Source organism: Rhinolophus sinicus, chromosome 8 (genome assembly GCF_057876585.1).
Source record: "Rhinolophus sinicus isolate RSI-liver-muscle chromosome 8, RSI-T2T, whole genome shotgun sequence".
NCBI classification, from domain to species: Eukaryota; Metazoa; Chordata; class Mammalia; order Chiroptera; family Rhinolophidae; genus Rhinolophus; species Rhinolophus sinicus.
Genome location: NC_142508.1, coordinates 17,682,006 through 17,704,070, shown reverse-complemented (window position 1 = coordinate 17,704,070; position 22,065 = coordinate 17,682,006). Strand labels below are relative to the sequence as shown.

At 57.5% G+C, this 22,065-nt stretch overlaps 1 protein-coding gene across 1 annotated transcript in view; it reads left to right on the top strand.

Moving 5' to 3' along the window:
* The window catches only part of SND1 (staphylococcal nuclease and tudor domain containing 1), a 413,624-nt gene extending 391,765 nt beyond the window's left edge, over positions 1 to 21,859 (top strand). Inside the window, exons 17-24 of the mRNA XM_074315643.2 lie at positions 6,115 to 6,303; positions 12,301 to 12,442; positions 15,641 to 15,764; positions 16,531 to 16,600; positions 17,636 to 17,749; positions 19,196 to 19,399; positions 21,094 to 21,138; positions 21,257 to 21,859. Coding sequence (XP_074171744.1) covers positions 6,115 to 6,303; positions 12,301 to 12,442; positions 15,641 to 15,764; positions 16,531 to 16,600; positions 17,636 to 17,749; positions 19,196 to 19,399; positions 21,094 to 21,138; positions 21,257 to 21,322 — 954 coding nt within the window. The 3' untranslated portion in view covers positions 21,323 to 21,859. The remainder of the gene's footprint in view (positions 1 to 6,114; positions 6,304 to 12,300; positions 12,443 to 15,640; positions 15,765 to 16,530; positions 16,601 to 17,635; positions 17,750 to 19,195; positions 19,400 to 21,093; positions 21,139 to 21,256) is intronic.
* The last annotated feature ends 206 nt before the right edge of the window (positions 21,860 to 22,065 follow it).

The window sequence follows — 22,065 nt, the reverse complement described above, 5'->3', positions numbered from 1 at the left end:
TTTCTGGCCTGCATTTCTGGCCAAGCAGAGAATGTGCCTCACTGCTTAGAGCAGAAGAATGACTCAACCCCCTCTGCCTGTTTGATTGAAGTAGTTCCAGTGTGGAGAAGCTGGACAGAATCCAGACAAGGGAAAGAACAGTTTCGGAGGGGTGGGGGATAGGGGCCGAGGAAAAGACTGTGGGAAGCGAACCACATTCACGGCCACCACCACCTTCCCTCCCTCATTGGCTCCCAGCCCTGGACACCTAGGGGCTGCTCCAGTTCGCCTCTTTCCTCCTCACCCATCGGCATTGGAAAGGGCGGCCAGGCCAGTGGGCACTGAGGTGTGTGTATTGCCTGGGCCTGGGAACCCTTCCTCAGTAATTAGGAGACATGCAAATTAACAGCCTGTGCCGTTTGTATTAATTTGGTAAATAAGCCAGAACAATTTCATTAGTGGCACATTAATGTGCTTGGGAGCAGGAGGACGTGTCCCACTGTGAGGCAGCGGGACCCGCTGGCTGCCCCAGCCCACGACAGGCAGGTCCCGTGTGTCTAGCTGTTCTCCAGCTGGACCTGGCTGGCTGGGTCGCACCGCCCCTCCCACCCCCACCTTTGGCCCTGTGGTGGGGAAAACCCCCCTCGGCTGAGCAGAAAGGCACTGTCACACATTAGCCCGACTTGCCTTACCTCCCAGTCTATATTTTATATGAGACCCCCCAGGGTGGGTATAAGAACCTCAAAGCTCTTCAAGGGAGGAGAACAAAGAGGGTCCAGCTCAGCCAGGCGGGGCTGCTAATGAATAACCTTCCCAGCTGGCATCGGCGGAGAGGAAGTGGAAGCAGTTTTACGTGGCCTCATCCACGGCCTCCTTCTCTTTTTGTGGTTAAGGAAACAGGAGCGGTAGGAGGAGTCATGTGACTGGCCCCAAAGTTCATGGCTAGAGTTAGGATTTGAACCCAGGTCTGTCTGACTCCGAGATCCCCGGCCCAGTCAGTACACCCAGGGGAAGAGTTCAGAGAAGACAGCGAGCTTCGTTGTAACCTCGGGAGCACACAGTCTGGTTGGAGAAACGAAATAACTGCCCATCCCAGGAAGTGATAATTACGGTGAAGCATTCCATGTGCTTCACTCTTCTAAGTGCTTAGCTTATTTATAGTAGCTCATTAGATCCACATAACCAATCCTTTGAGGCTGATACTATTGCAGTTCTGATTTTACAGTGGAACAAACGGGCACTGAGAAGTTGAGTGACTCACCAGGTGGTAGGTGGATTTGAACTCAGGCACCAAGCGCTAAACCTCCGTGCTCTGTACTGCCCCCTGGATGCCTAAGGCGGGTGAGTCCATACGTGTTCAGAGAGTGTTTCGTGTAGGCTGGGTCAGGGCAGCCTTCACAGGACGGTGCTGTTGAAGCTGAGAGAGCTCAGCTCCCAGGGCCTAGCTCAGGTCCGCAGAATCCCACCCACTCCCTCCATCGGCATCAACAGCTGAAGGGAGATGTTGGCCCATGAGTGGGCCGCAGGGGTGCACAGGGAGGCAGCACTGCAGTGTCTGTAAACCTGACCTTGAGGCATCCAGGCCGCCCAGCTGTGTTGTAAGGAGACTTACCACCAGGCACCTTCAGTGCCGCACACCTGTCTCCTCACAGCCTCAGGACGCGTCTCCTCCCCTGGCCCCCACCTGTCCCTTGCTGATGCTGCTCGTGTCCATGCATACCCCTAACTCCCACACCTCCGAGGCCATATCATCTCACACGTGTACACACCACACGCCTGCCTGCCTGCATATGAAGCCCACTGGCAGCCCATGGAAGTCACCGAGGCCTGAACTCCCTAATGGCACGTGCCATTGTGGGAGGCCTCCAGAGAAGCTATTGAGACCAGATCGGTGCCTGAAACACTTCAAGATGTGTAGAGACAAGCAGCAGTGTTGTACAGCCCTTTGCAATGTGCGTGGCACTCCACAAATCGTGTCCCTCCTGATGCTTGCAATAGTTGGACAAGAGAAGGTGTCTTGGTGTTTGACGAGAACGAGCCTCCCTTAGCTCCCGCCTTCAGTCTGAGGCAACTTGTGGGAAATAGTTCTCTGGGTGTCTAGTTTTCCTAAGTGCAGGGAAGCTGGGGTGAGCCTTAGGGAGAAAATACACACGTTAGACAAGCCTTATTCTGGCCTGAGTTTCAGTGCTGTTGACCATGCATTCAATGTTAATGAATCATCTGTATAGTAAATAAGGTGTCTTTAAACAGAAACACTATAGGAAAAGGTTATGTATTGATTAGATGAGGAAAATGTGAGCAGGTCTCACGGGGACGTAAGCCTGTTTCCTCTAGGAGCAGTGGTTCAGGAGTCGTTGGCTCAATGTTCGTGGTGACAAAAGAACATCAGTGCCACGAACAAGAATCGACTGTATCTATATCTATGAGTGTGTATTTACACTTTTTAATTAAGGGAATATCAGAAATTTAGTCTTAAAGTTGAACAGAGAAGTAGAGTGTGTAGATGTGCACCCACGTGATGTTACCGTCGGGCCACAAACTCCTGGCAGTCAACATACGAGAGAAACAAGATGAAGGGTGAACACTTATACCAAGCTGGGTGTGGTCTGCTTAACCCTCTGCTTCACTCCCCGTAACGCCCAGAGCTAGGGAAGAGTTACTACTTGGACCTTCAAATTGAATTCCATATGCCCATCCCAGCTCGGGCGTGTGCAGAAGGAGAGACACAGGCCCAGGGCTTGGCTACAGAGACCAGAAGCCGAGAGCCTCGGAGCAGCAGGGCCGCTAGCCGAGCCCCATCCGTCCGCCGAGCCCAGCCCACCTTCCCCTGAGTGCCTTCGTTTGAGAAATCACTGCGGTTGTGGCAGGTATAATAAAAGGAGAAGGAGAGACCCAGGACGACAGCTTTATCTCCCGCTATAACCCGAGATGGATTCGGGGGCAGCATAGCACAGCGCCCTTAGGCCAGAGATTTCTTTCCTCTGCAGCTGGCGGGACCCAGGCACTTGTCAAGCCCAAGTCAGTGGATGATTGCAGGATGGGAGGGGCTGGGTAAGTGCGAAGTCACTGCTCACCTGCCAGGACAGTCTGGCTGCTCCAGGTGTGGCTGCTGTCGCTGTCGCTGGGTTCTCCCTCTACTGTGAGACCTTGAGAGGCCCGGGCTCTGCTCTGACGGGTGGCCTCACAGGACGAGGTGTGAATTGGGGCTTGGCCATGTGGAGTGAGGTCTAAGTGTGAGCACCTTACAGGGACTCCACCTGCCCTGTTGTTGACTTTGCAACCCATCTCTGAGGTTCTTGCGTCCACCCCAATCTGGTGCCAAGAAAAGAGAACAGGGTGACTGTCAGGTTCTGGTCACAGCCTGATGGGCCCAGCACGAGCCACTCGGGCCTGGAAGGGCACCTTGTGCTTAAGCAGGGCAGCCGGCCTCGGTTTTAGGAAAAGGACACTTGGCTACTGACAGAGTGCAAGACAGGAGGTCAAGGAATGCGGAACTGGCATGGGCCTGGGCACAGTGCTGACCTGGGACTCTGCCAGCTTTGCTGCTTTCAGCTGGGCGTAAGGAGGTCTCTCGTGAGTCCCCAAATACAAGGAGCCCAGTGGCTCAGCCAGCATCAGCAGCCCACTTACTCTACCTGTTGTCTCATGAGCCCCAAACTCAAGGCAGTCAGCCTCTCTGGTCTTCCCCCTGCTTCCCAGAATTCCTCTGGGACCTGCTGCTTCGTGACCGTAGCATGTTTGCTAAAACTTGGCAAGTTACGAAAGATAAGAGATGGTCTTCCCATGTATCTTTTTCTAAAACATAGCTGACATGTTTCAGGCGTATGACATAGTGACTCGGCATTTACACATGATGACCATGGTAAGTCTGGTCACCACCTGTCACCGTACGAAGTTACTGTAATGTTTTTGACTATGTTCCCTATGCCGTGTATTACATCCCTGTGGTGTATTTATTTTATACCTGGGAGTTTTTACCTCTTGACCTATTATGTTGCCCATCTCTGTTCTCGTCTGAGCACCATCAGCCTGGCAGCCTCTGCCTCTCTTCTTAGTCCTCCCACTGGAGGGGGCACCCGATGGTCCAGCAGCAGAGTTTCCCCCAAGCTCCAGAGCCCTGGGCATTTATTCGCGAGGTGGCAAAGGCTCTTCAGGAAGTCGTCACTCACCTCGATGAATTCAGTTGCCCTACTAGCTGGGGAGCTCTTGGGTCACCAGTTTTTATCAGGGCACCATTTTGCCCACTTGGCCTTCTCCCCACAAATGTAGGTCCCCAGAAAATTCATTGCCAGAACTAGAAGGAGGAAAATGTTTGGAGGCCACAAATACTGGGTGCTGGTCTCCCTGCCACTGGGTGCATATCCCTACCATCTCTCCCTGCCACGCCTCAGCCGTGGTGCAGGCGTTGGGTAGACCCAGTATAGCAGGTCCCAGCGCTTCCACCCTGGCTCCACCAGTGAGGGACAAGGTCCCCTGGTCTTGATGGTGGAGGGAGCTGGCACTGAGCCAGTGGGAAGTGAGGAAGGGGGCTCAGAGTGTGACTGAATGAAGAAAGGAATGCTCCTGAAACAGAGGGCGGTGGGCAGAGGGAAGGAGGTGAGGCCAGGTCTTTTCTGCTCTCAGCTCTGCCCCTGACTAGCTACACGTCCCTCCTCTGTGCCTCAGTTTCCCCACCTACAATACTAAGTTGGGTTTGGATCTATACAGTATCCTTTTTCCTAGCGCCGATACACTCTGCCTATCCCCTCTGTACCACATGCCAAGTTCAGGCATCGTTGAACTTGCATTTACACTTTGAAGGGTTAACTGTGGGCCTCAAGTAGGAAGAGGGGTCCAAGAATGGGAAGGATCGAAGGTCCTGCCTCCCAGCCCTGCCCCTTCTTTGCTCCCCACTGCCTTCTCTGCACACCCAAGCCACCTCCATCTACTTCCAGGGAGTCATATCCCCACCATCTCTCCCTGCTGAGTCAGAACTCTGCCAGGTGGGCGGGCTGCTCCCCTCCATCCAACTCTCCCCGCCACCCTCGCCCCTCCATCCAACTATCTGCCCTAGGCTGCTGCCACTGGCTGCAGCTCAGGCTTCAGAGAATTCCCAGGTATTTAGACATTCATTTTATTGCTTAATCGAGCTTGAAGCCATTTAAATTAATACAAGTTTTTACAGTTGGCAGCAAAGGCTTTCATAGTCCCCTTTAGCAGGGAAGAAAGAGGTTGGGAGAATCGAAGAAGTAATTTTTCTTGGGCCATTGCCTCCTTCGGGTGGGAACAGATCAGCCACGATGAGGGCCGTGGCAGTGAGGCCACCCTCTTGCAGGAGCAGAGTCAATGCCAGGTCTGGGGTCCTGCATCTTACGGGGGAGGCCCAGGTGGCCTTGAGCCCTGTGGGGATCGCTGAAGGTTCTGGGGTTCATGCCCAGCACATGGCCTCAAGTCTGGGCTTATGGCAGTGACCACACTCTTCCAGTGGTTCTTCCTCAGGGGTGACCTCCTGCTGAGGTTGTTCCCTAACTGTCCACAGGAGGTAGTGCACTTCCTGCCCGCCTGTCCCCCTCCTTCCTCACCTCACCTGACTCTCATGCAACCACTTTCTTTACCTTCGTTAATTAATTTGTTCAGCTCCCAGGAAGGACCCCCCGGCTCCCCTCTCCCCAGGGCCTGCCTGTCTTCCTAGCAGGACTGGGGGTGGGTTCTGAAGAAGAGTGGGGTGTACCCAGTGTCTGCTTATCTCACTTGTGACCCCCAGCTACACACACACACACACACACACACACACACACACACACCCCTAATGAGGACTCCCTCACTTCAGCTAAGGATAGAGACTTTCAAAGTGGTTTTGTCAGTGACGTATCTATCGAAGATGATTCTGGGCTGTGCAAGGCTAAAAAGTGAAGACCCAACTTACATAACGGATGTGAAAGGTTCTGACAGGGTCAGCAGAGGGGCTCTCTCAAGCCCCCACCTTTCTGCTTAGCACATCCCTTCCCTCTCCTAGTTCCAGCTGCTCCTGTCACATGGAATGAACGTGCTGGCAGTTGCCCAGGGCCTGTGAGCCCTGGACCTCAGCACCCTCTCCTCCTCTGCACCCCCAGGGCCACCCCCTGCATTCTGACACCCCGTCTCTGTGCTCCCCAGGTGGAGGTGGAGGTGGAGAGCATGGACAAGGCCGGCAACTTCATCGGCTGGCTCCACATGGACGGCTCCAACCTGTCCGTGCTGCTGGTGGAGCACGCGCTCTCCAAGGTCCACTTCACCGCAGAGCGCAGCTCCTACTACAAATCCCTTCTGTCTGCCGAGGAGGCCGCCAAGCAGAGAAAGGAGAAGGTACGTGTCACCGCGCCTGGCAGCGGAGGGCCAGGTGCCACTCTGTCCCCCAGCTCGCTTTCCCTCAACCTTCCCCCTCCCCCTACACACTAACGCCACTGCCTCTGCACCACGGACACAAGTGCTTCTGTCGTCCCCCAGCTGGGTGAGTGGCCCGCTTGGTGATGGTCTCTGACCCCACTTCGAGAACCACCCACGACCATGGGCGAGGCTGCCAGCTTAAGGCATCTTCAGCCATAAGCCTGCTCCAGACCAGACGTGGGCCGCAGGCCTGCTCTGGTGGACCTGGAGCAGAAAGCTGTCTGGGAGGTGACCTTGGAGCCATGAAACGACTGGGGGCGCGAGCCCCTGGGAGCGGGAGATGGAGAGGGGCTCCTTCGCCAGCTCTGACCCTTCCTTCAGTGCCCTCAGAGGGACCAGGAAGCCTGCAGCCCTCCTCTGAGTTTCTTTCACATTGCCCTGCAGGGAAGCCCATTTTGGAAGCGGGCCCCAGGAAACGCATAAAGCTGTTAGGACAGCAGATTTACAGCCCATCACTCTCTGCAGACTCTGCATCAAGAGACAAGGGGGGTGGGTCAGAAAGCAGCTTTTGGAAACAAATGGACGATTAAGGAACCCAGTGGGTTTGGTGGTGGGAGCCATGCTTGACACTCCCCCACCACACACACACAACCTATTGCCACAGACTTACAGCCCAGCCCTGATAATAAGGATAAATCAGCCAGCCACCAATTTGTCAGAGCTTCCCTAAGCTTGAGGAGGATTTCATGGGACAGCCGTGCTGAGCCATAAATTTGTTCCAGGAATAAACGTTTCCTTCCCCAGGGGGAAGCCATCTGGCCTGCCACTCGCCTCCCAGAGCCAAGGCCCAGGCATCTGCCAAAAAGAGTCGGGGGCTTCGGGGCCCAGAAGGCTCCTGGTTCTCCTCCAGCCTGGAGCAGCCATGTCTTCCCTCTGTCTCTCTTCCCACCTTTCTTCCAAGAGAGAATACATCGCTTCCCCTGGGGATTAGGGCTGGGGACCAACCCACTAATGGAGGAGAAAGGACTCTAGGGAGGGGTGGCCCAAAAGGCTAGGACAGGTGAAAAGGACTGTCCATGCCTTGGAAGAGCAGGCCACCGTGAAGCCTCTGAGGCAGTTTCTACCTTTGCTTGTCCCAGTTCTGCTCACATTAAACCTTATCTTCCTAGAGTGATGGGGAAGCAGGCGGCCTCGGCTCCTACAGCAAAGGAGCTACCTCTTGGATTTCCTGTTTGTGGCCACTGAACTTAAGACTTCCACCCCCAGGTCCTCTGCCGGCTGCAGGGAAACGGGGGAGACGTGGTGCTAGGGCCTCACCTGCAAAGGGCTGGCCTTCACTGAAGAGTTAGCAGCTGGGGGTCAGAGTGGCAAGCACCAGCCTCTGAGGCCCAGGTTCTGGAAGCATCTTTGCCGCCGGCCCTGTTCCCCTGCTAGTCAGCATGTGGGCCTAGTCATTACGTCTTCAGATCTGAGTGGTCCTGAGAGGAGAGACCCCAAAGCGACCCAGGAGAGGACAGAGAGGGGAATCTGGCCTGAAATGCAGGGGTGGCTCTCTTGCCACGTGTTAAATTGGGCATCGCTATTTATGACACTGGATTTGTCTGAAAGAGCCCAAGTCATCTTTCCTCTGGTGCCACGTGATGACGCCGAGGAGTAATTACCAGTGATTAATTACTTACCCGGGCTGCATGATTAAAATGCAGTGCCGTGCTCTCAGGGTGAGGCCTGCCTGCCTCCTGGGTCCTTCTGCTGCACATGCCATCCTCTTCAGGGATCCTTGGAGAACCTGGCATAGCCCCTTCCTGCCGGGCTGGTTCTCAGGAGATGCATGGGCACAGCCTTGCAGCAGCCCTCAGAATTGACTGGACTGAGATGAGAATTTGGTGACCAGCTAGGCGGGACAGTAAACTGCATATCTGAGGTGTCCCCAGGATCCCCAGTCATGCCCCACTTGTGACCCCATGAGGGCTGCTGTAGCTGTCGAGAGACAGGCACATCTGAGATTGAGAGATCATGGTGGTACCTGTGAGGTAGCTGAGGAAAGGTAACACCGAGAGACTGTGAGACCAGGAGCGTGTGGAAGTCTTTGACGAGTGTGATCACGTGTGTGCGTTTGTGAGCAGGTCCATCTGACGGTGCCTCTTTCCCAGCCACGAGAAAGGGCTTCTTCCTCCCATGCCCTTCAGGCTCCTCTCCTCTTGGAAAAGCTGGTCGGGCCTCTGCAGGAGGCTGATGCAGAGTTTCGTCCTCCTCCTTCAGGGATTCTGGGCAGCTCTGAGGACCAAGGATAGAGCCACCAGTGGCAGCCGCATGGACTGACCCCCTAACCCCCACCACTCATGCCCTAACAGGACCCTGGACTGCGTTGGATTGGCCATGGGCTGGCTTTTATCAAGCTTGGCTTCCCCATTGCAGGTTCAGTGGCCTCCACCATCCTGGCCCCGTGCCAGCCCCACCCCTGGAGCCTTCTGAGCAGCAGTATTAAATGGGATTTAGAAAGGAATGCCTCCAGGCTGTGGCATCTCAGTCCACATTGCCCATGTCCTGCCGGAAAGAGGACCTGGGATTCCCCAGGGAGGAAGTACAGAGAAGAGGGAGGGCGGGGGGGGGGGGGGGGCGAGGACAGAGGAGAGACAGCCCGTGCTCCTGAGCTGGCCGAGCCTGTGCCGTCCTGGTGGCCTCCCTCCCTGGGGCAGCCCCAGCCACAGGGGGTGGTCAGGAGCCCCAGAATAGAGGGGACCTGAGCAGGACAGGAACTGGCACGGCCAGCAGATGAGGAAGGAGAGAGGTGCTTCTCTTGCCCATGTGGGTGCGTAGCCAGGGCCACGGAGGGGTCACAGAGGGGCCCCGCCTCAGGGCAGAGCTCCATGCTGGCCCTGGCCTTAAAGCAGGAGAGCTGCCACCACACTGACCACAAACCCTGCCGTGCTGTAGTGTGGGTCGGGCTCTCCACACCGCTGCAGCCTAGGGTGGGCTGCGAGCAGAGCAGCCCTGCCACGCAGGCCTGACTCAGGCTGGTCTGCACCAGGGGCCAGGAGCATTCACAGCTCTCAGACGGACCCCATCCTGCCCAGCCTCTTAGCCCAGCCCCTCCTTCCACCGAGAGCCTGGGGCAGAGCCGTAAGGCACTGATGGTATTTCACGTGCACAATTACTGTTCCTTCTGGGGGCCGGGGTGGGGGGTATTAGGGTTTTTCTTGTCAGCGATCTGAGCTGTAAGAGGGCTTGGGGCGGCTCTGGGAAAGTGGCACGTCTTGCAATGTGTTTGTCCTCTCCCTGCCTCAGTTCTGCGGAAGAGCAGCATAAGTCAGTATGGGGCAAAACACACCCATGTTTATTTAAGGGTGGGCACGTGGGCAACCAAGCCTGTCCCAGTGACTCCTTCCCACCAAGAAGCCGCCTGGCCAGGCTGTATTTACCAGCTTGCCGAGGGGCCACCGGCAGCCACGTCCCAGAAAATAGCTGGTCGCCTCGTTCCCCAAGGCTCCATCATCCAAAGGGCCCAACCAGCCCTGTTAGAAATGAAGCTCCTTTATCTGAGCAGCGGCTCTGCGTCTTCTGCCCTTTGGCAACCGCATGGTTCTGGTGTCTTCTCACCTCAGGAGGCAGCAGTGTACTCCCCACTATTCCCCACCTACCGCCCAGCGAGCTGTGGGACCTTGTCGTAGGACTGGCCCCTTTGCTGCCGTCCTTGAAGGAGCAAGGGGCCTGAGGGCCATCCCTCAGGCTTTCGTGTACCTCATCCGTGGCCTCAAGCTCCCTGCCACCTGAGCCTGCCAGGAGAGAAGCTCCACCCCCTCTCCCGGAGGAGGAAACCTGATGCTGTCGCCAGAGGCGCTTTTACTTGAGGAGTCATTAGCAGTTTCTGCTCTCACCTGTCAGTCTGTTCCCAATTCCTCAACTCTGCTGAGAGGAGGAGGGTGGGGTTAGGGTGGGAGCCCAGAGCGGCTCCCAGGCTCGGGCCCACTCAGGAGCCAGTCTTTCTCTCGGAGGTGGTGGGAGCCCTGCAGTCCTCAGAGCTGCAGGGATCTCTCTCAGAGGGCCCGAGTACTCACTCCCCTGGGGGACTTGCAGCGAGGGGGCCCAGTAGGAAAGCCTCAGCCTCAGCCTCAATAGCATGCAGGCCTTGGAATTAGAAGGAACTGTACTTTTCCCCAGAGTACTCAGCGGTCTGCGCTGTGGCCTCTGACTGACAGGTCCTTTCACAAGAGTTTCCAAAGGCTAGAGACTCCCTTCCTCATCCAGGCAGGTGGGCCCTGAAGGGTGTCGGCCCGGGAGGCACTGATCTGACTGGATTGAGGTCCTGCCGCCTGCCTGCTCTCCTGTGGCGGCCAGGCCTGGGGTGCTGGAAGTAGGGGTGTCTCGGTGCTGGTGACAAGGGGAGTGGCCATGGTGATGGGATAGGTGTTGGGGTCAGGAGCTGTATGGGTTAGAGCCCAGCCCCAAACCAGAGCCCACAGGTTCCGCCTCAGAAGGCAGAGGGCACAGCTCTGTGTGGGGGGCAGAAGTTTAGGCCTGGGTGACGTTTCTCCCTCCTCCCTCGGCCGCTCCCTGGCAGACCCCCTCTGGGCTCGGAAGGTCCCTATTGCTTGTTCCAGTTCTCGGGACCCTTGCCTCCCCTTCTAGTGGAAGGACAGACATTAAAGGCCAGAGCACAGCCTCTGAGGGTGTGACCCAAGGTGACTCAGGGACGCCAGCATTCCCAGAGTCTCCCGGGAACCTGCATGTCAGCTGAGTGGTCACATGGTCCAACTGCCTTATTTGACAAGGGACCGAAAGGAGACCCACGGAGGACATATGGCTTGACCGAAGTCAAACAGCCAATGAAAGGGCAAAATGAAAGGACAAGAGCCCACACCTCCTGGCTACAGCTTTTCCCGCTGCTCAGTGAGGCCCCGTCAAAACCAAAAGCCCCTGCACGGGCCCTAGAGCCAGGCTGCCTGCGTTCCAATCCTGGTTCCACTACCTCTAGCAAGCGTGTGCCTCAGTTTCCTCTGTAAAGCAGGAGTAGTGTCAATCCCTGCTCAAAGGGTTGTTGTGAGGATTTAAATGAATTAATACTTGGAGACTGTTTAGAATGTGCCTGACACCTAAGTAAGCATGTACGTTTTTGGCTGATACTTCTATCACCCCTTGCGCCTATGTGTGTTTGCCTGTGGGATCCCGTGTGTGGTCCAGTTCCCCGCGCTCCCCTTCCTGCTGTTCAGCTGGAAAGCCACCTCCCTTCCCTGCTCTGACAGGCCTCACTACCGGGATAATCTCCCAGCCACAGGATTGGACTTGACGCGCTGTCACGTAGAATCAGCTTCTGAGCTGCTGCAGCCCTGACAGCACAGGGCTGAGGGAAGAAGGGGGAGGGAAGGGTGGAGGGGAGTGGCCCAGCTTCTGAGCTGGGGTCACAGCAACCTGCTTGAGGTGAAGAGGACAGAGAAGTCGCTGAGCAGAGGCGTTCATTCACCGTGATGAGCCCTCCCCCCCCACTGCCCAGGGCTGTCACTCGTACAGCCTCAGGAGTGCCAGGGGCCCTGTGACAGTTCAGAATGGCCCTTACAGAGTGGTGTAGGGGAGGGGGGCGCGGGCCCAGAACCGCTGTCTCCAAGGCTCTTGCCCTCTGGTATACATGAGAATCGCCAGGGAGCCTGCTGTTTTGTTTTGCTTTCTCTGTGACGCTGTAACAGATCGTAATTTGGTAGACCTGGGGTGGGACCCAGGTACCTGCGTTTTTAATAAGCCCCCAGTTGCTTCGGATGCCTGCCAGAACCCCCGGGATCTGAGGAACTTAAGAGCGCTCTTCCCTCCCCCACCCAGGGTTGGAGAGTCCAGGGGCTCGGTCCAGTGAGGTGTGAGTGCCCTGGGGTGAACCCCACACTCACTCTCTCACCGCAGGGCTGACCCACTTGCCCCACAGCCCCTTTCCTGGTGGCCTTCCTGACCTCACTTCCTAATCCCTGCCTCCGCTCTGCTGACCACACACAGGTCTGGGCCCATTATGAGGAGCAGCCAGTGGAGGAGGTGACAGCTGTGCCGGAGGAGGAGGAGCGCTCGGCCAGCTACAAGCCGGTGTTCGTCACCGAGATCACTGACGACCTGCACTTCTATGTACAGGACGTGGAGACCGGTGAGCGCTCAGGCCCAGCCCCAGGCAGGGCTGCCTCCGGGGCCCCTCCATTTAGTGGGAGGGAGGAAAGGACACAGCCCGGGGGCTCCAGGGGACGCCCCGGAATAGTTGACGGCTACTGCCCCCCCCAGGCCCAGGACACTGCTCTCATCTCATGACCTGCGAGTGAGCCCTGGAGTGTGCGGCTGAGCAGGTCCTCTGAGGGCCGGTGAGGTAACCAGTTTTGTCTGGGTGGTGCTCTGAGACTCTTAGGTCATGGTTCTGCTCCCAGACACCCCTGGCTGGGCTGCACACGAGGATTTGTAGCCCTCAGAGGCTGTCAAGAAGCGAGGGACAGGTTGTGTCTGTGGTTAGGAAGCTGAAGCAGGCGCCGCTCAGCCCCTCTCCCCTCAGCATCCTTGGGAAGGCGGGTGGAGGAGGGCGCCTGCCTTGTCTCTGCTGGGGTTTCTCCTTCTGGAGGTTACCCTGCGTGGTAGTCAGTTCCCATGGAAACAGGCAGCGCTCTAGGGGAAGTCATGCCCGGCCAGGCTTTCTGAAGGACCCTCTCTCTCCATCCTCCTCCTCCTTCCTGCCCTCCAGTGGTGTATCCTGTGCCCAGGGTCCCCAAGGCAGATATCAGGCTTCTGAAGGACAGAGGGTAATAAGGACAGCTCTCTCAGCAGCTGTACCGCCGCCCTCCGGCCCAGCTTCCCACCTCCACTCCCTTCACCCTGACCTCGCTCCTCTCCTGCCACCCTGTACACGGAAGCATTTTAGCTGACGGCAAAGGAAAACGCTCTGGGGCCAAGGAGCCAGATCCTCTCACGACAGCCCCACAGGTGGCAGGTGCAGCCCCGCCCCCAGGCCCACCCAGGGCCCCACAGCCTTGTCTCAGCCACTTCCTCTCTAATGATATTTCCCAGGCAGCTGCTTTTGTGGCAATGTCATTTCACCCAGGAAAACAGACTGTTTGGAGTCCTGGGCTGACTCTACGTGGGAGGGGAAAAAAGCTGGGGAGGGGTAGAGATGGAGCTGGAGCCTTCCAGGTTAGGTCAGCTGCAATCCTGGTGACAGCTGGGCCAGCCATTGCCTCGGGAGTGAAGCCGAGAGGGTCCAGCCTCCGGGTCTGGGTGGTGTGACGGGAAGGAGCCCTGCAGTGTTGGTCCAGGTAGGAAGGAGAGCTGTTCCTGGGCTTCGAAGCCAACAAGAGTGGCCCTCAGGGAGCTTGGAGGAAGGAGACTCGGAGACCCTGCCCAGGGCACAGCTCCCAGACAGAGGTTCCACCTGGCCTCCGGGTCCTGCTGGGGAGGACGCCCCTGGAATAAGAACAGGGCCCTGAAGTCCCCAGGGGACAGCTTGAGGGTTCGAGGCTTTGGACTACGTAACCTCTACATTCTCAGGGCTTCCTGTGCCTGCCCAGGGTCCCACCTGGCTGTCTCTAGCAGCTCTAGGAAGCCATGACGCTGCAGTGAGCAGTAGCCAAGGCCAAAAATAAAGAAAGAAAACTAAGGAGAAACCATGTATTCTTAGAATGTTGGAGAAGGGAGTGAGACGCTTCATGGCACGCTGCCTGGAGGGTTGTGGTGGGCTCCAGACAAAACCCTGTCCTCGGATGGCTCCAGGAAACAAACCTGGGCACACACAGCCTCCCTCTTCTGCAGCCTTACACCCCCTCCTGTCTCCCTTCTCATTGAAGGCTGCCTTCGGGAAGGCGCTGATGAAATGATGAGAACATTGTCATTAGCTGTAAATGACCAACCAGGTCTCTTTAAGGACCTCCCTGAGGACTCTGCCTGTTTGCAGGAGGCAAAGTCTGCTTCTGTTGCCTTGGAGCACAAAATAAATAAAAACAAAAGTAGACCAAGTCTTATGTAGAGGCTTCTCCTTAGTCCCTGAAATTTTACTGTCTGGGCAAGGAACGTTGTTTCGGGAGAATTGTAGAGGGTTTCCCGCTGGGAGGGGGCAGGGCAGCTGCGTCCTGAAAGTCCCTGCTGTGAATGCTGGGCAGTGGCCTATGCAGAGGCCCAGGAGTGGACCTACCTCCTCACGTGCGTCTGCAGAGCTCATCTTCAGTGCACGTGAACTCTTAAGCACCACGCATGTCGGGGGTTCTGCTAGGCCTTGTGAGAGTCAACAGCCGAGTGAGCTACGGTCTGTGCCCTGAGGAGCTGACCGCGTAGTGGCAGAAACAAACCCAGACAAGGAATTTATAAGGCTGACTGTCAAGTGTACCAACAGCCGATATGTGTTAGGCACCTGTTATAGTGTATGTGGCTTTGGGCCCTGACGATGGAGAGAGGAATCCACACACACACACGGCCACCTCAGAGAGCGAGGGGGGCACTGCAGGTGTGATACAGAGCTGGAATCGACCAGGAGGGACGCAAAGGAGAAGCCACTGGGGACTGATACTTAGAGGGTGGGGGTGGGGGCGCAGCAGGAAGGGGCTAGGGCAGGAACCTGAGGAGACCTTGTGTGTTGCCAAACCTGGCGAAAAAGAGACAAGCAGCAGGGTCCTGAGGTCAGTGAAACAAGGCAGGGACACTCCAACTCCCCGTTTGAGGAGGGCACCCAGCCTGGTGGCACAGGAAGTTCCGTTCAGCATTTATCTCGCAGGGTGACTGGGGTCTGAGTGGCCACGTTTGATGATGCTGAGACTGGGCCCTGCTCTCGGAATCGCTCTCTGTCTTTCAGGGCTCACATTCTGAGACCCTTTCCTCGTCCAGGGCTGTCTGGGACCCAGCCTTCATCTCCACTTTAGCCCCTGGGAGACTTTGCAAAGCGTGGCTGTGGTCAGTCACCCCCTGTGGCCCTGCCAGGGCCAGCCCCGTGTAGGAACAGGGTGTGGGCTGGCCAGCTCCCACCCTTGGCCTTGCTCCACATCCACTCTTTCTCCTCCTTGACCAAAGAACGTTCCCAAGGGCTCCCGCGGCCGTGGCAGTAGATTAGAGATCTGGGATTGGAAGACTGTCTGTGCCTCTGAAGCCTGACGTGTCAGCAAGTCACTGTCGTGCTTTTGAAGATACACAGCATGAAACCTCTTGAGCAGGGACCAAAGAGGACCTCCCTGCAGGATAGGGGCCAGCCAGTGCCGGGCGGGTGCTCTACAGAATTCCACAGCCTACCTGTCCCCCAGGCTCACCTGCCTCGCCAGCCCATCCAGAGATGAGGCGCCACAGAACCTGACACCCTGGTCTTGCTCCCTCTTCCCCCCTTAAGGCACCCAGCTGGAGAAACTGATGGAGAACATGCGAAATGATATCGCCAGCCACCCTCCTATCGAGGGCTCCTACGCCCCCCGTCGGGGAGAATTCTGCATTGCCAAATTTGTAGACGGAGAATGGTAAGCCACTGGGACCCGGAGCGTGTGTCCTCAGGGCACCAGCCTGCAGAGCTACCAGCTAGACCTCAGGCGTTTGCCTCTGCAGTCTGCTTTCTGCTGCGGTGGTGTTGACCTTGGCCAGCTCTCCAGGGTGGCCCTCTTCCTTGCCCATCGGGGCCTGTGCGTCACCCCAGGATTTTCCTGCAGTCCAGCCAGCCTCTTCCCCTCTCCTGGGACACTCTGTTGGGGGAGCCCTGGCTGGCTGGGGCTCTCCGACACACCGCCACCCTACACAGGAAAAATGTCTCAGTGAGCCCAGACAGGCCGCCCGTCCCCTGCACCACGACTGTCTGAGACATGAGTAGCAGCCCTCGTAGGCTACGTGTGATCTACCAAGGGTAGGGCCCATGGCCTTCCCAGGGTGACGAAGGGACTTGGATGTGTTCCCTGCTGCGGCCTCCCAGACAGATCTGCCGGCTAATTACAGCTGCTGTTTAGTGTGCGGGGTTTAAACAGCAGACATCAATCCAGTCATTAGTCTTGTTGCTTTATGCCCCAAGGACACATCAATCTGCTCCACGCGCTCCCCTCCACCTCCCTCTGCTCCCAGCTGTGCTCTAACTCCATTAAATGGTGACCACAGTGCCCCGAGGCTGGGCCTTGGTAGAATCCGAGAACTGTACTCTGTGACACCCATGGGTTGCTCTCTGAGCCCTGAGCAGGGAAGAGCCCTGCCATCGAGACCCCTGGGTGTGTCCCTTGAGCTCTGCCCATGATGTCATTGCAGGTACCGGGCCCGAGTGGAAAAAGTCGAGTCTCCTGCCAAAGTGCACGTCTTCTACATTGACTACGGCAACGTGAGTGGGGGGGCGGGGCCAAGAGGTGGGGGGTAGGCAAGGGAGGGGCCCCAGGGGCGGCCCCTAGGCCAGGGCCATCTGCCCTCTCGAAGGGCCCTCTGAGCTTTGGGCCACCTCACTGATGGATCGGTGGGCAGCGCTGCTGTGTGTGTGACAGGCCACGACCCCTCAGTGACCAGGCAACACTGGCATCTCTGGCCAGCGGCCTGTGAGCACCGATAGGTCTCCTGTGCAGGATGAGTGCCCAGCCACACCCAGGCTCCCCTTCTGCCCAACCTGGCTTGAGAGGGGGCCCAGGAGGCCCTTCACCCCTTAGCTCCTGGTCCTCGGGTGCGACGTGGCGTCTGTCCCATCCACTGATCTCCAGCACGTCCCCAAACCAAGGCTTACTGGGAAGGGACAGTCACGAGGAGGCCGAGTGGCTGGGAGGAAAGCCCTTGGGCTGGGCCAGGACATCGTTGACAGTTCCTAGGGGATTCCGTGTGGGCAGCAGCAAGCAGGAGAGAACGCCACAGGGAGGACCGTGCTTCTCCTGGGCTGTGTCTGTGGCTGGCTGTGCTTGTCTCTTTCCTCACGGACTAGAGGTCAGGGTCAGTCCGCAGAAAGCCCAGACCTGGACGTGCTCCCCATGTACCACCTGGGAATACACACAGGAAGAGGTCCCACCAGGCGGGGGTGCCCGTCGTGGTGTGTGCTCCCAACTGGAGCGCCCCCCGGCCTGTGGAAAGCGGTCGGGGACCCATCTCACAGAGGGAAGACAGTGGGAAGAAATGGAAACGACGATTAGAGTCTAGTTATCAAATTGATTATTTTAATGGGAGCCACCAAGTGTGCCAACACCAAGCCCAAGGTTGAGCAGCTGAGTCACAGCCACCCACCTACTGCAGGAGCCTGTGCACACGGCTCAGTGGAGCCGAGTCGTGGGCGAGCGGGGCGTCCCTGAGTTAGCATCCCAGACCTGGCCCTGGGGACTTATCCCCAAGAGCGAGGGTACCTCTTGTGTGTGATGCTGTTGGCCTGGTGTGTCCTCTGCAGAGAGAGATCCTGCCTTCCGCCCGCCTGGGTACCCTGCCACCTGCCTTCAGCACTCGCGTGCTGCCGCCTCAAGCCACGGAGTACGCCTTCGCCTTCATCCAGGTGCCCCAAGATGTGAGTCGCTGCATCTTCCCTCCTTCCGAAGGGGACTGTCTAGTGACTCGGCCACACCTGCAGCCCTCACGGGCTGACAGGAGAAGATGGAAACAGAAACGGGTGGTTTGTTAGCAACAGGACTCAGGAAATGGGAGTGACCAGGGAAGTTCAGGGGAGGTGCCGCAGAGGAGGGCGTATTAGAGCGCCTGCGTTCTGAGAAGTGGGCTGGCCTGGTGGGCCACGCTGCATGCGGGCAGACGGGTCCCAGGGCCTTTGGGGGCAGTGGCAGGATGTGAGAAGGGAAACGTAAGCCAGCGTCTGGGGACCAAGGCTTTGTCCGCCCTGGCCGGGAGTTTATTCCTTGTGTTAGGAGGGATTGTGGCAGGACTTTTAGCAGAAATGTGACATGGTCACATCTGTTTTTGAAAGTTACTTCTGGTGGCATCATGCAAGGGAGGAAACTGGAAAGAATGGTTGGGAGACAGTTGCAATTGAAATTCCAGGCTAGAAACAATGTTGGCCAAATCAGGGCCATGCAAGTGGGGCTTGGGGAGAAAGGTCTCAGTTCCATGGGGAGAGGGGCGGGGAGAGGCATTTCTACGCCTGGATATGTTGCTGGTGACTAAGGTAAAGGGAATGAGAAGCAGCCAATTAGGGGCTATGAGAGCTCCCGGCGGCTTTATAGTGTTCAGTTTGGAAAGCGGAATAAGGCCTAGAATCATGGATGTGAGGAGTTCAAACCATGGTACGGACAGGCGTGGGGCACGTGGAACGTGAGCTGGAAAGGGGAAGGAGCCCGAGGAAAAAGAGCCGAGGCGAATGTGTCTCCAGAGAAGAGAACCTGTGCTCGGGATTGCAGGGCGCCCACTTTCCAGAAGGGGCGAGCCGGCGGGTCTGCAGTGTCCCGCTCCCCAGGGAGGTCAGGCAGCTGAGGAGGGGGCGCCTATGGCCTCCGCCGTCTGACTAGCGCGATGGAGCAAAGGGTAGGGTGGGATCAGCACCGCAGGATATTCTCTACGTTTCCCGAAATTGCTGACGGGTGGAGGAGAGACAGTAGGAGAAGATGATGAAACAGGCCAAGGGGCGGTCGGTCTGTCGGCTGGGGAGACAGGAGCCTGAGAGAACCTGAGCCGACTGACGCGGAGGGCAGGAAAGGGACTGCGAGGGGTCCCTGTGCTGGAGCGCGGCCAGGGGGCCAGGGCAGCGAGGGGAGGGGTCGTTTGGGGTGGGAAAAAGCCACTTTTCCTCAGGGTCACAGGGCAGATGGGCGCGTGCACAGGGTAGAAGGATGGATGACGTGCGCAGAGGGAGAGGGGCACTTGGTGTCCAGAGCCTGTTTCCTCCCTCGTTAGGGTAATCTAGTGGGGAGCGAGCTGCAGGCACCTGCGGCCAGGACCAGGGGCCCACGTGGCCACCTCCTGCTCAGGCTGACCCCGCCCTAACCTGCGTGTGTCCCCGCGCCAGGAGGACGCTCGAACAGACGCCGTGGACAGCGTGGTGCGGGACATCCAGAACACGCAGTGCCTGCTCAACGTGGAGCACCTCAGCGCCAGCTGCCCCCACGTCACCCTGCAGTTCGCTGATTCCAAGGGGGACGTGGGGCTGGGCCTGGTGAAGGAGGGGCTGGTCATGGTGGAGGTGCGCAAGGAGAAACAGTTCCAGAAAGTGGTACGTGATATGGGGGTGGCACCCGCTGTGGGGACAGACCCCAGTGTGTCCCCCAGCTGTGGTCACAGAGTGGGCTGGGGACTGCACCAGGAGCCAGTGAGGGAACAGGGAACCCACCATCCTCCTGTTCCTGCTGGGGAAAGATAATGGATTTCGGTTTTTTATTTTTGTTTTTAAAGCTAATTACATCCCAAATTAATTAGCTGCAGGTTTGGCTGAGAATGCAGCTGCAAACTGGAGCGGAAAGTTTCCCTTCACATGTACCCCCAGGGGTGGCGTGGAAAGGGTCAAAGCCTGTCTTGCTTTCTCTCCCATTCTCACTTCCTTCTCTCTCACATGCAAGTCCATACCCAGCTCGGAGCACACAGTGCCACCAGAGCTAGGGGGCAACGCCAAGGAGGCCACAAAACCCCTGCAGCCTGTTTGAAAAGCCCCCGGGGCTTCGAGCAGGACCTGAGTCCTGCCTCCACCGCTGCTGGGATGTGTGACCTTCCAGATCAATCTTCTGAGGCCTGAGTCTACCCTCCATGAGAAGACAGCTGGGTGCTTCCCAGGGTGGACTGTGAGGGTGGGGCCCCGACACCTAGCAAAGCAGCTTGCTAGGACCCTCAGGATCGGCTTCTGGAGACTCAGCTCCCCACTCATCCAAGTCCTCCCAGCCTCTCACTGAGCCACAGCTGAGGTTCCACAACACACCACCCTCAAGGGACAGGGCTGGTGACAGGCTCGTGCCCCTCTGGAGCACCGCCTCCTGGAGCAGGAAGGGATTAGAAGGCGGCAGCGCCCAGGTCGTCCCCACTTGCTCTGCAAGAGGAGAAGGGGAGTGGCAGGGTTGAAACCATGTTCCCTCTTCCCCGTGCCCCTGCTCTCCTGTCTTCCAGCCCCTGGCTGCCTTCCCTTCCCTGTCTCCCCACATCAAGTAGCAGTGGTTTCTGGCTCCAGCGATGCTTCTGCTGGGTGATCATTCACTTGGAATTTGGTGTCTCCTCTGAGCAGGAGAGGCCTTGTCCCCTGGTCCTCCCCCTGGCAAGCCCCAGGATCCTGAGCGCGCTCCTAGGAGAACTAGCGATCTTAGTGTCCCCTCCATGCACCTACCCATAATGCCGCTGGTATCTAGAAAATTCCCTGGCCCAACCCCGGAGATGAATCCCTAACGTGTTCATGGATTCATCTTTTCATTCTTTCAACAAACATTGATTGAGGGCCTGCATATCTCAGTGCACAAGACACAACATTCCTGCCCATTAGAGCTCACGTTCAAGCATGAGGAGATGAGCAATAAAAATAAATAGAATAAGTCAATGAAATCGGATGTTAGACGATAAGTACAATGGGAAGAGAACACAGAAGGAAAGGGAATCAGGAGTGTGTGGGAGGCGTGGTTGTAATTTTAAATGGGGCCATTGGCGGCCTCGTGAAGAAGGCGATACTTTCTTTTATCAAAGACTTGACGGGGCGGGATGGGTGGCCAGGTGCACAGGGGCGGGTAGGGCAGCTCAGGTCCATGGAACAGCCGCGCCGAGTCAAGAAACAGCTAAGAGACCCACCTGACTGCACTGTCTCTTGCTCCGAGGCAGCTGGGGATGCACTGAGCAGGGGAGTTCGTGCACCTACCTGGGCGTTTTGCAGGGTCACTGGCTGCCCCGCTGTGACCGCCCCCAGCCTCACCACCCCCTTTCTCTCGTCCCCTCCAGATCACAGAGTACCTGAATGCCCAGGAGTCAGCCAAGAGCGCCAGGGTGAGTTCTTGCCTCAGGGGCCGCAGGAGGTGCTGGGGGGGGGGGGGGCGGGGGGCTTGGTCTTCCGGGTTCCAGCGGGTCCCATCTTCCCAACGGGCCGTTTTCTGTTTTCTCGCAGTTGAACCTGTGGCGCTATGGAGACTTCCGAGCTGACGACGCGGATGAGTTTGGCTACAGCCGCTAAGGAGGGAATCGGGTCCCGCCCCCAGCACCGCTCACGCCAGCACCTCTTCCTCTGCCGGGAGGTGCTTCAGCTCCAGACCCCAGATCAGGGGCGTAGATTGGGTCCAGCTTTGCTTCTGTGTATGGAAATGTCCCGTAGGGCGCCATCTGGGCGGGGGGTGGGGTGCGGGGAGCCGGAGGCGCCCACGCGACAGGCTGTTGTCTTGTGAGACGACCGGCTCTGCCCTCCAGTCTCTCCCAGCCGATTTCGGGTTTTTTTTTGGATGGGGATTTTTGTGGGTTTTTTTTAAATTGTCCTCAAATCAGGAAGAAACATGAAAGACTTTGTCCTAATGGAGGGCGCAATCCTGGCCCCCGAGGCCAGCTGCCCACTGGTACCCCACCTCGACCCAGGCTGCCCTTCTGCCCAGCTCTGTGTCCAGCTGTTGATTATGTGATTTCTCTGATACGTCCATCCTCAAATGCCAGCGTGTCCACATCTGCCCCTTTTCTGTATTTAAAGCTTCAAGGCCCAATAAAATAGTACGTGCTGTCTGCAGCCCTTATCGGTCATGCTGGAGCCCAGAGCCTGGGATTCCCGCAGCCCCAGCCGGAGACCTGGGCACTTGAATTACCCCCAGGGTCGTCATGCACATGCTTGGCCATGGCCCCGGAAACCGAGCCAGGCGGCGGGCGCAGGGCCCTTCTTCCAAGTTCCAAGCAGTTCCTGGGCCTGGTGGGTGTCACCCGACACCCTGACCACCG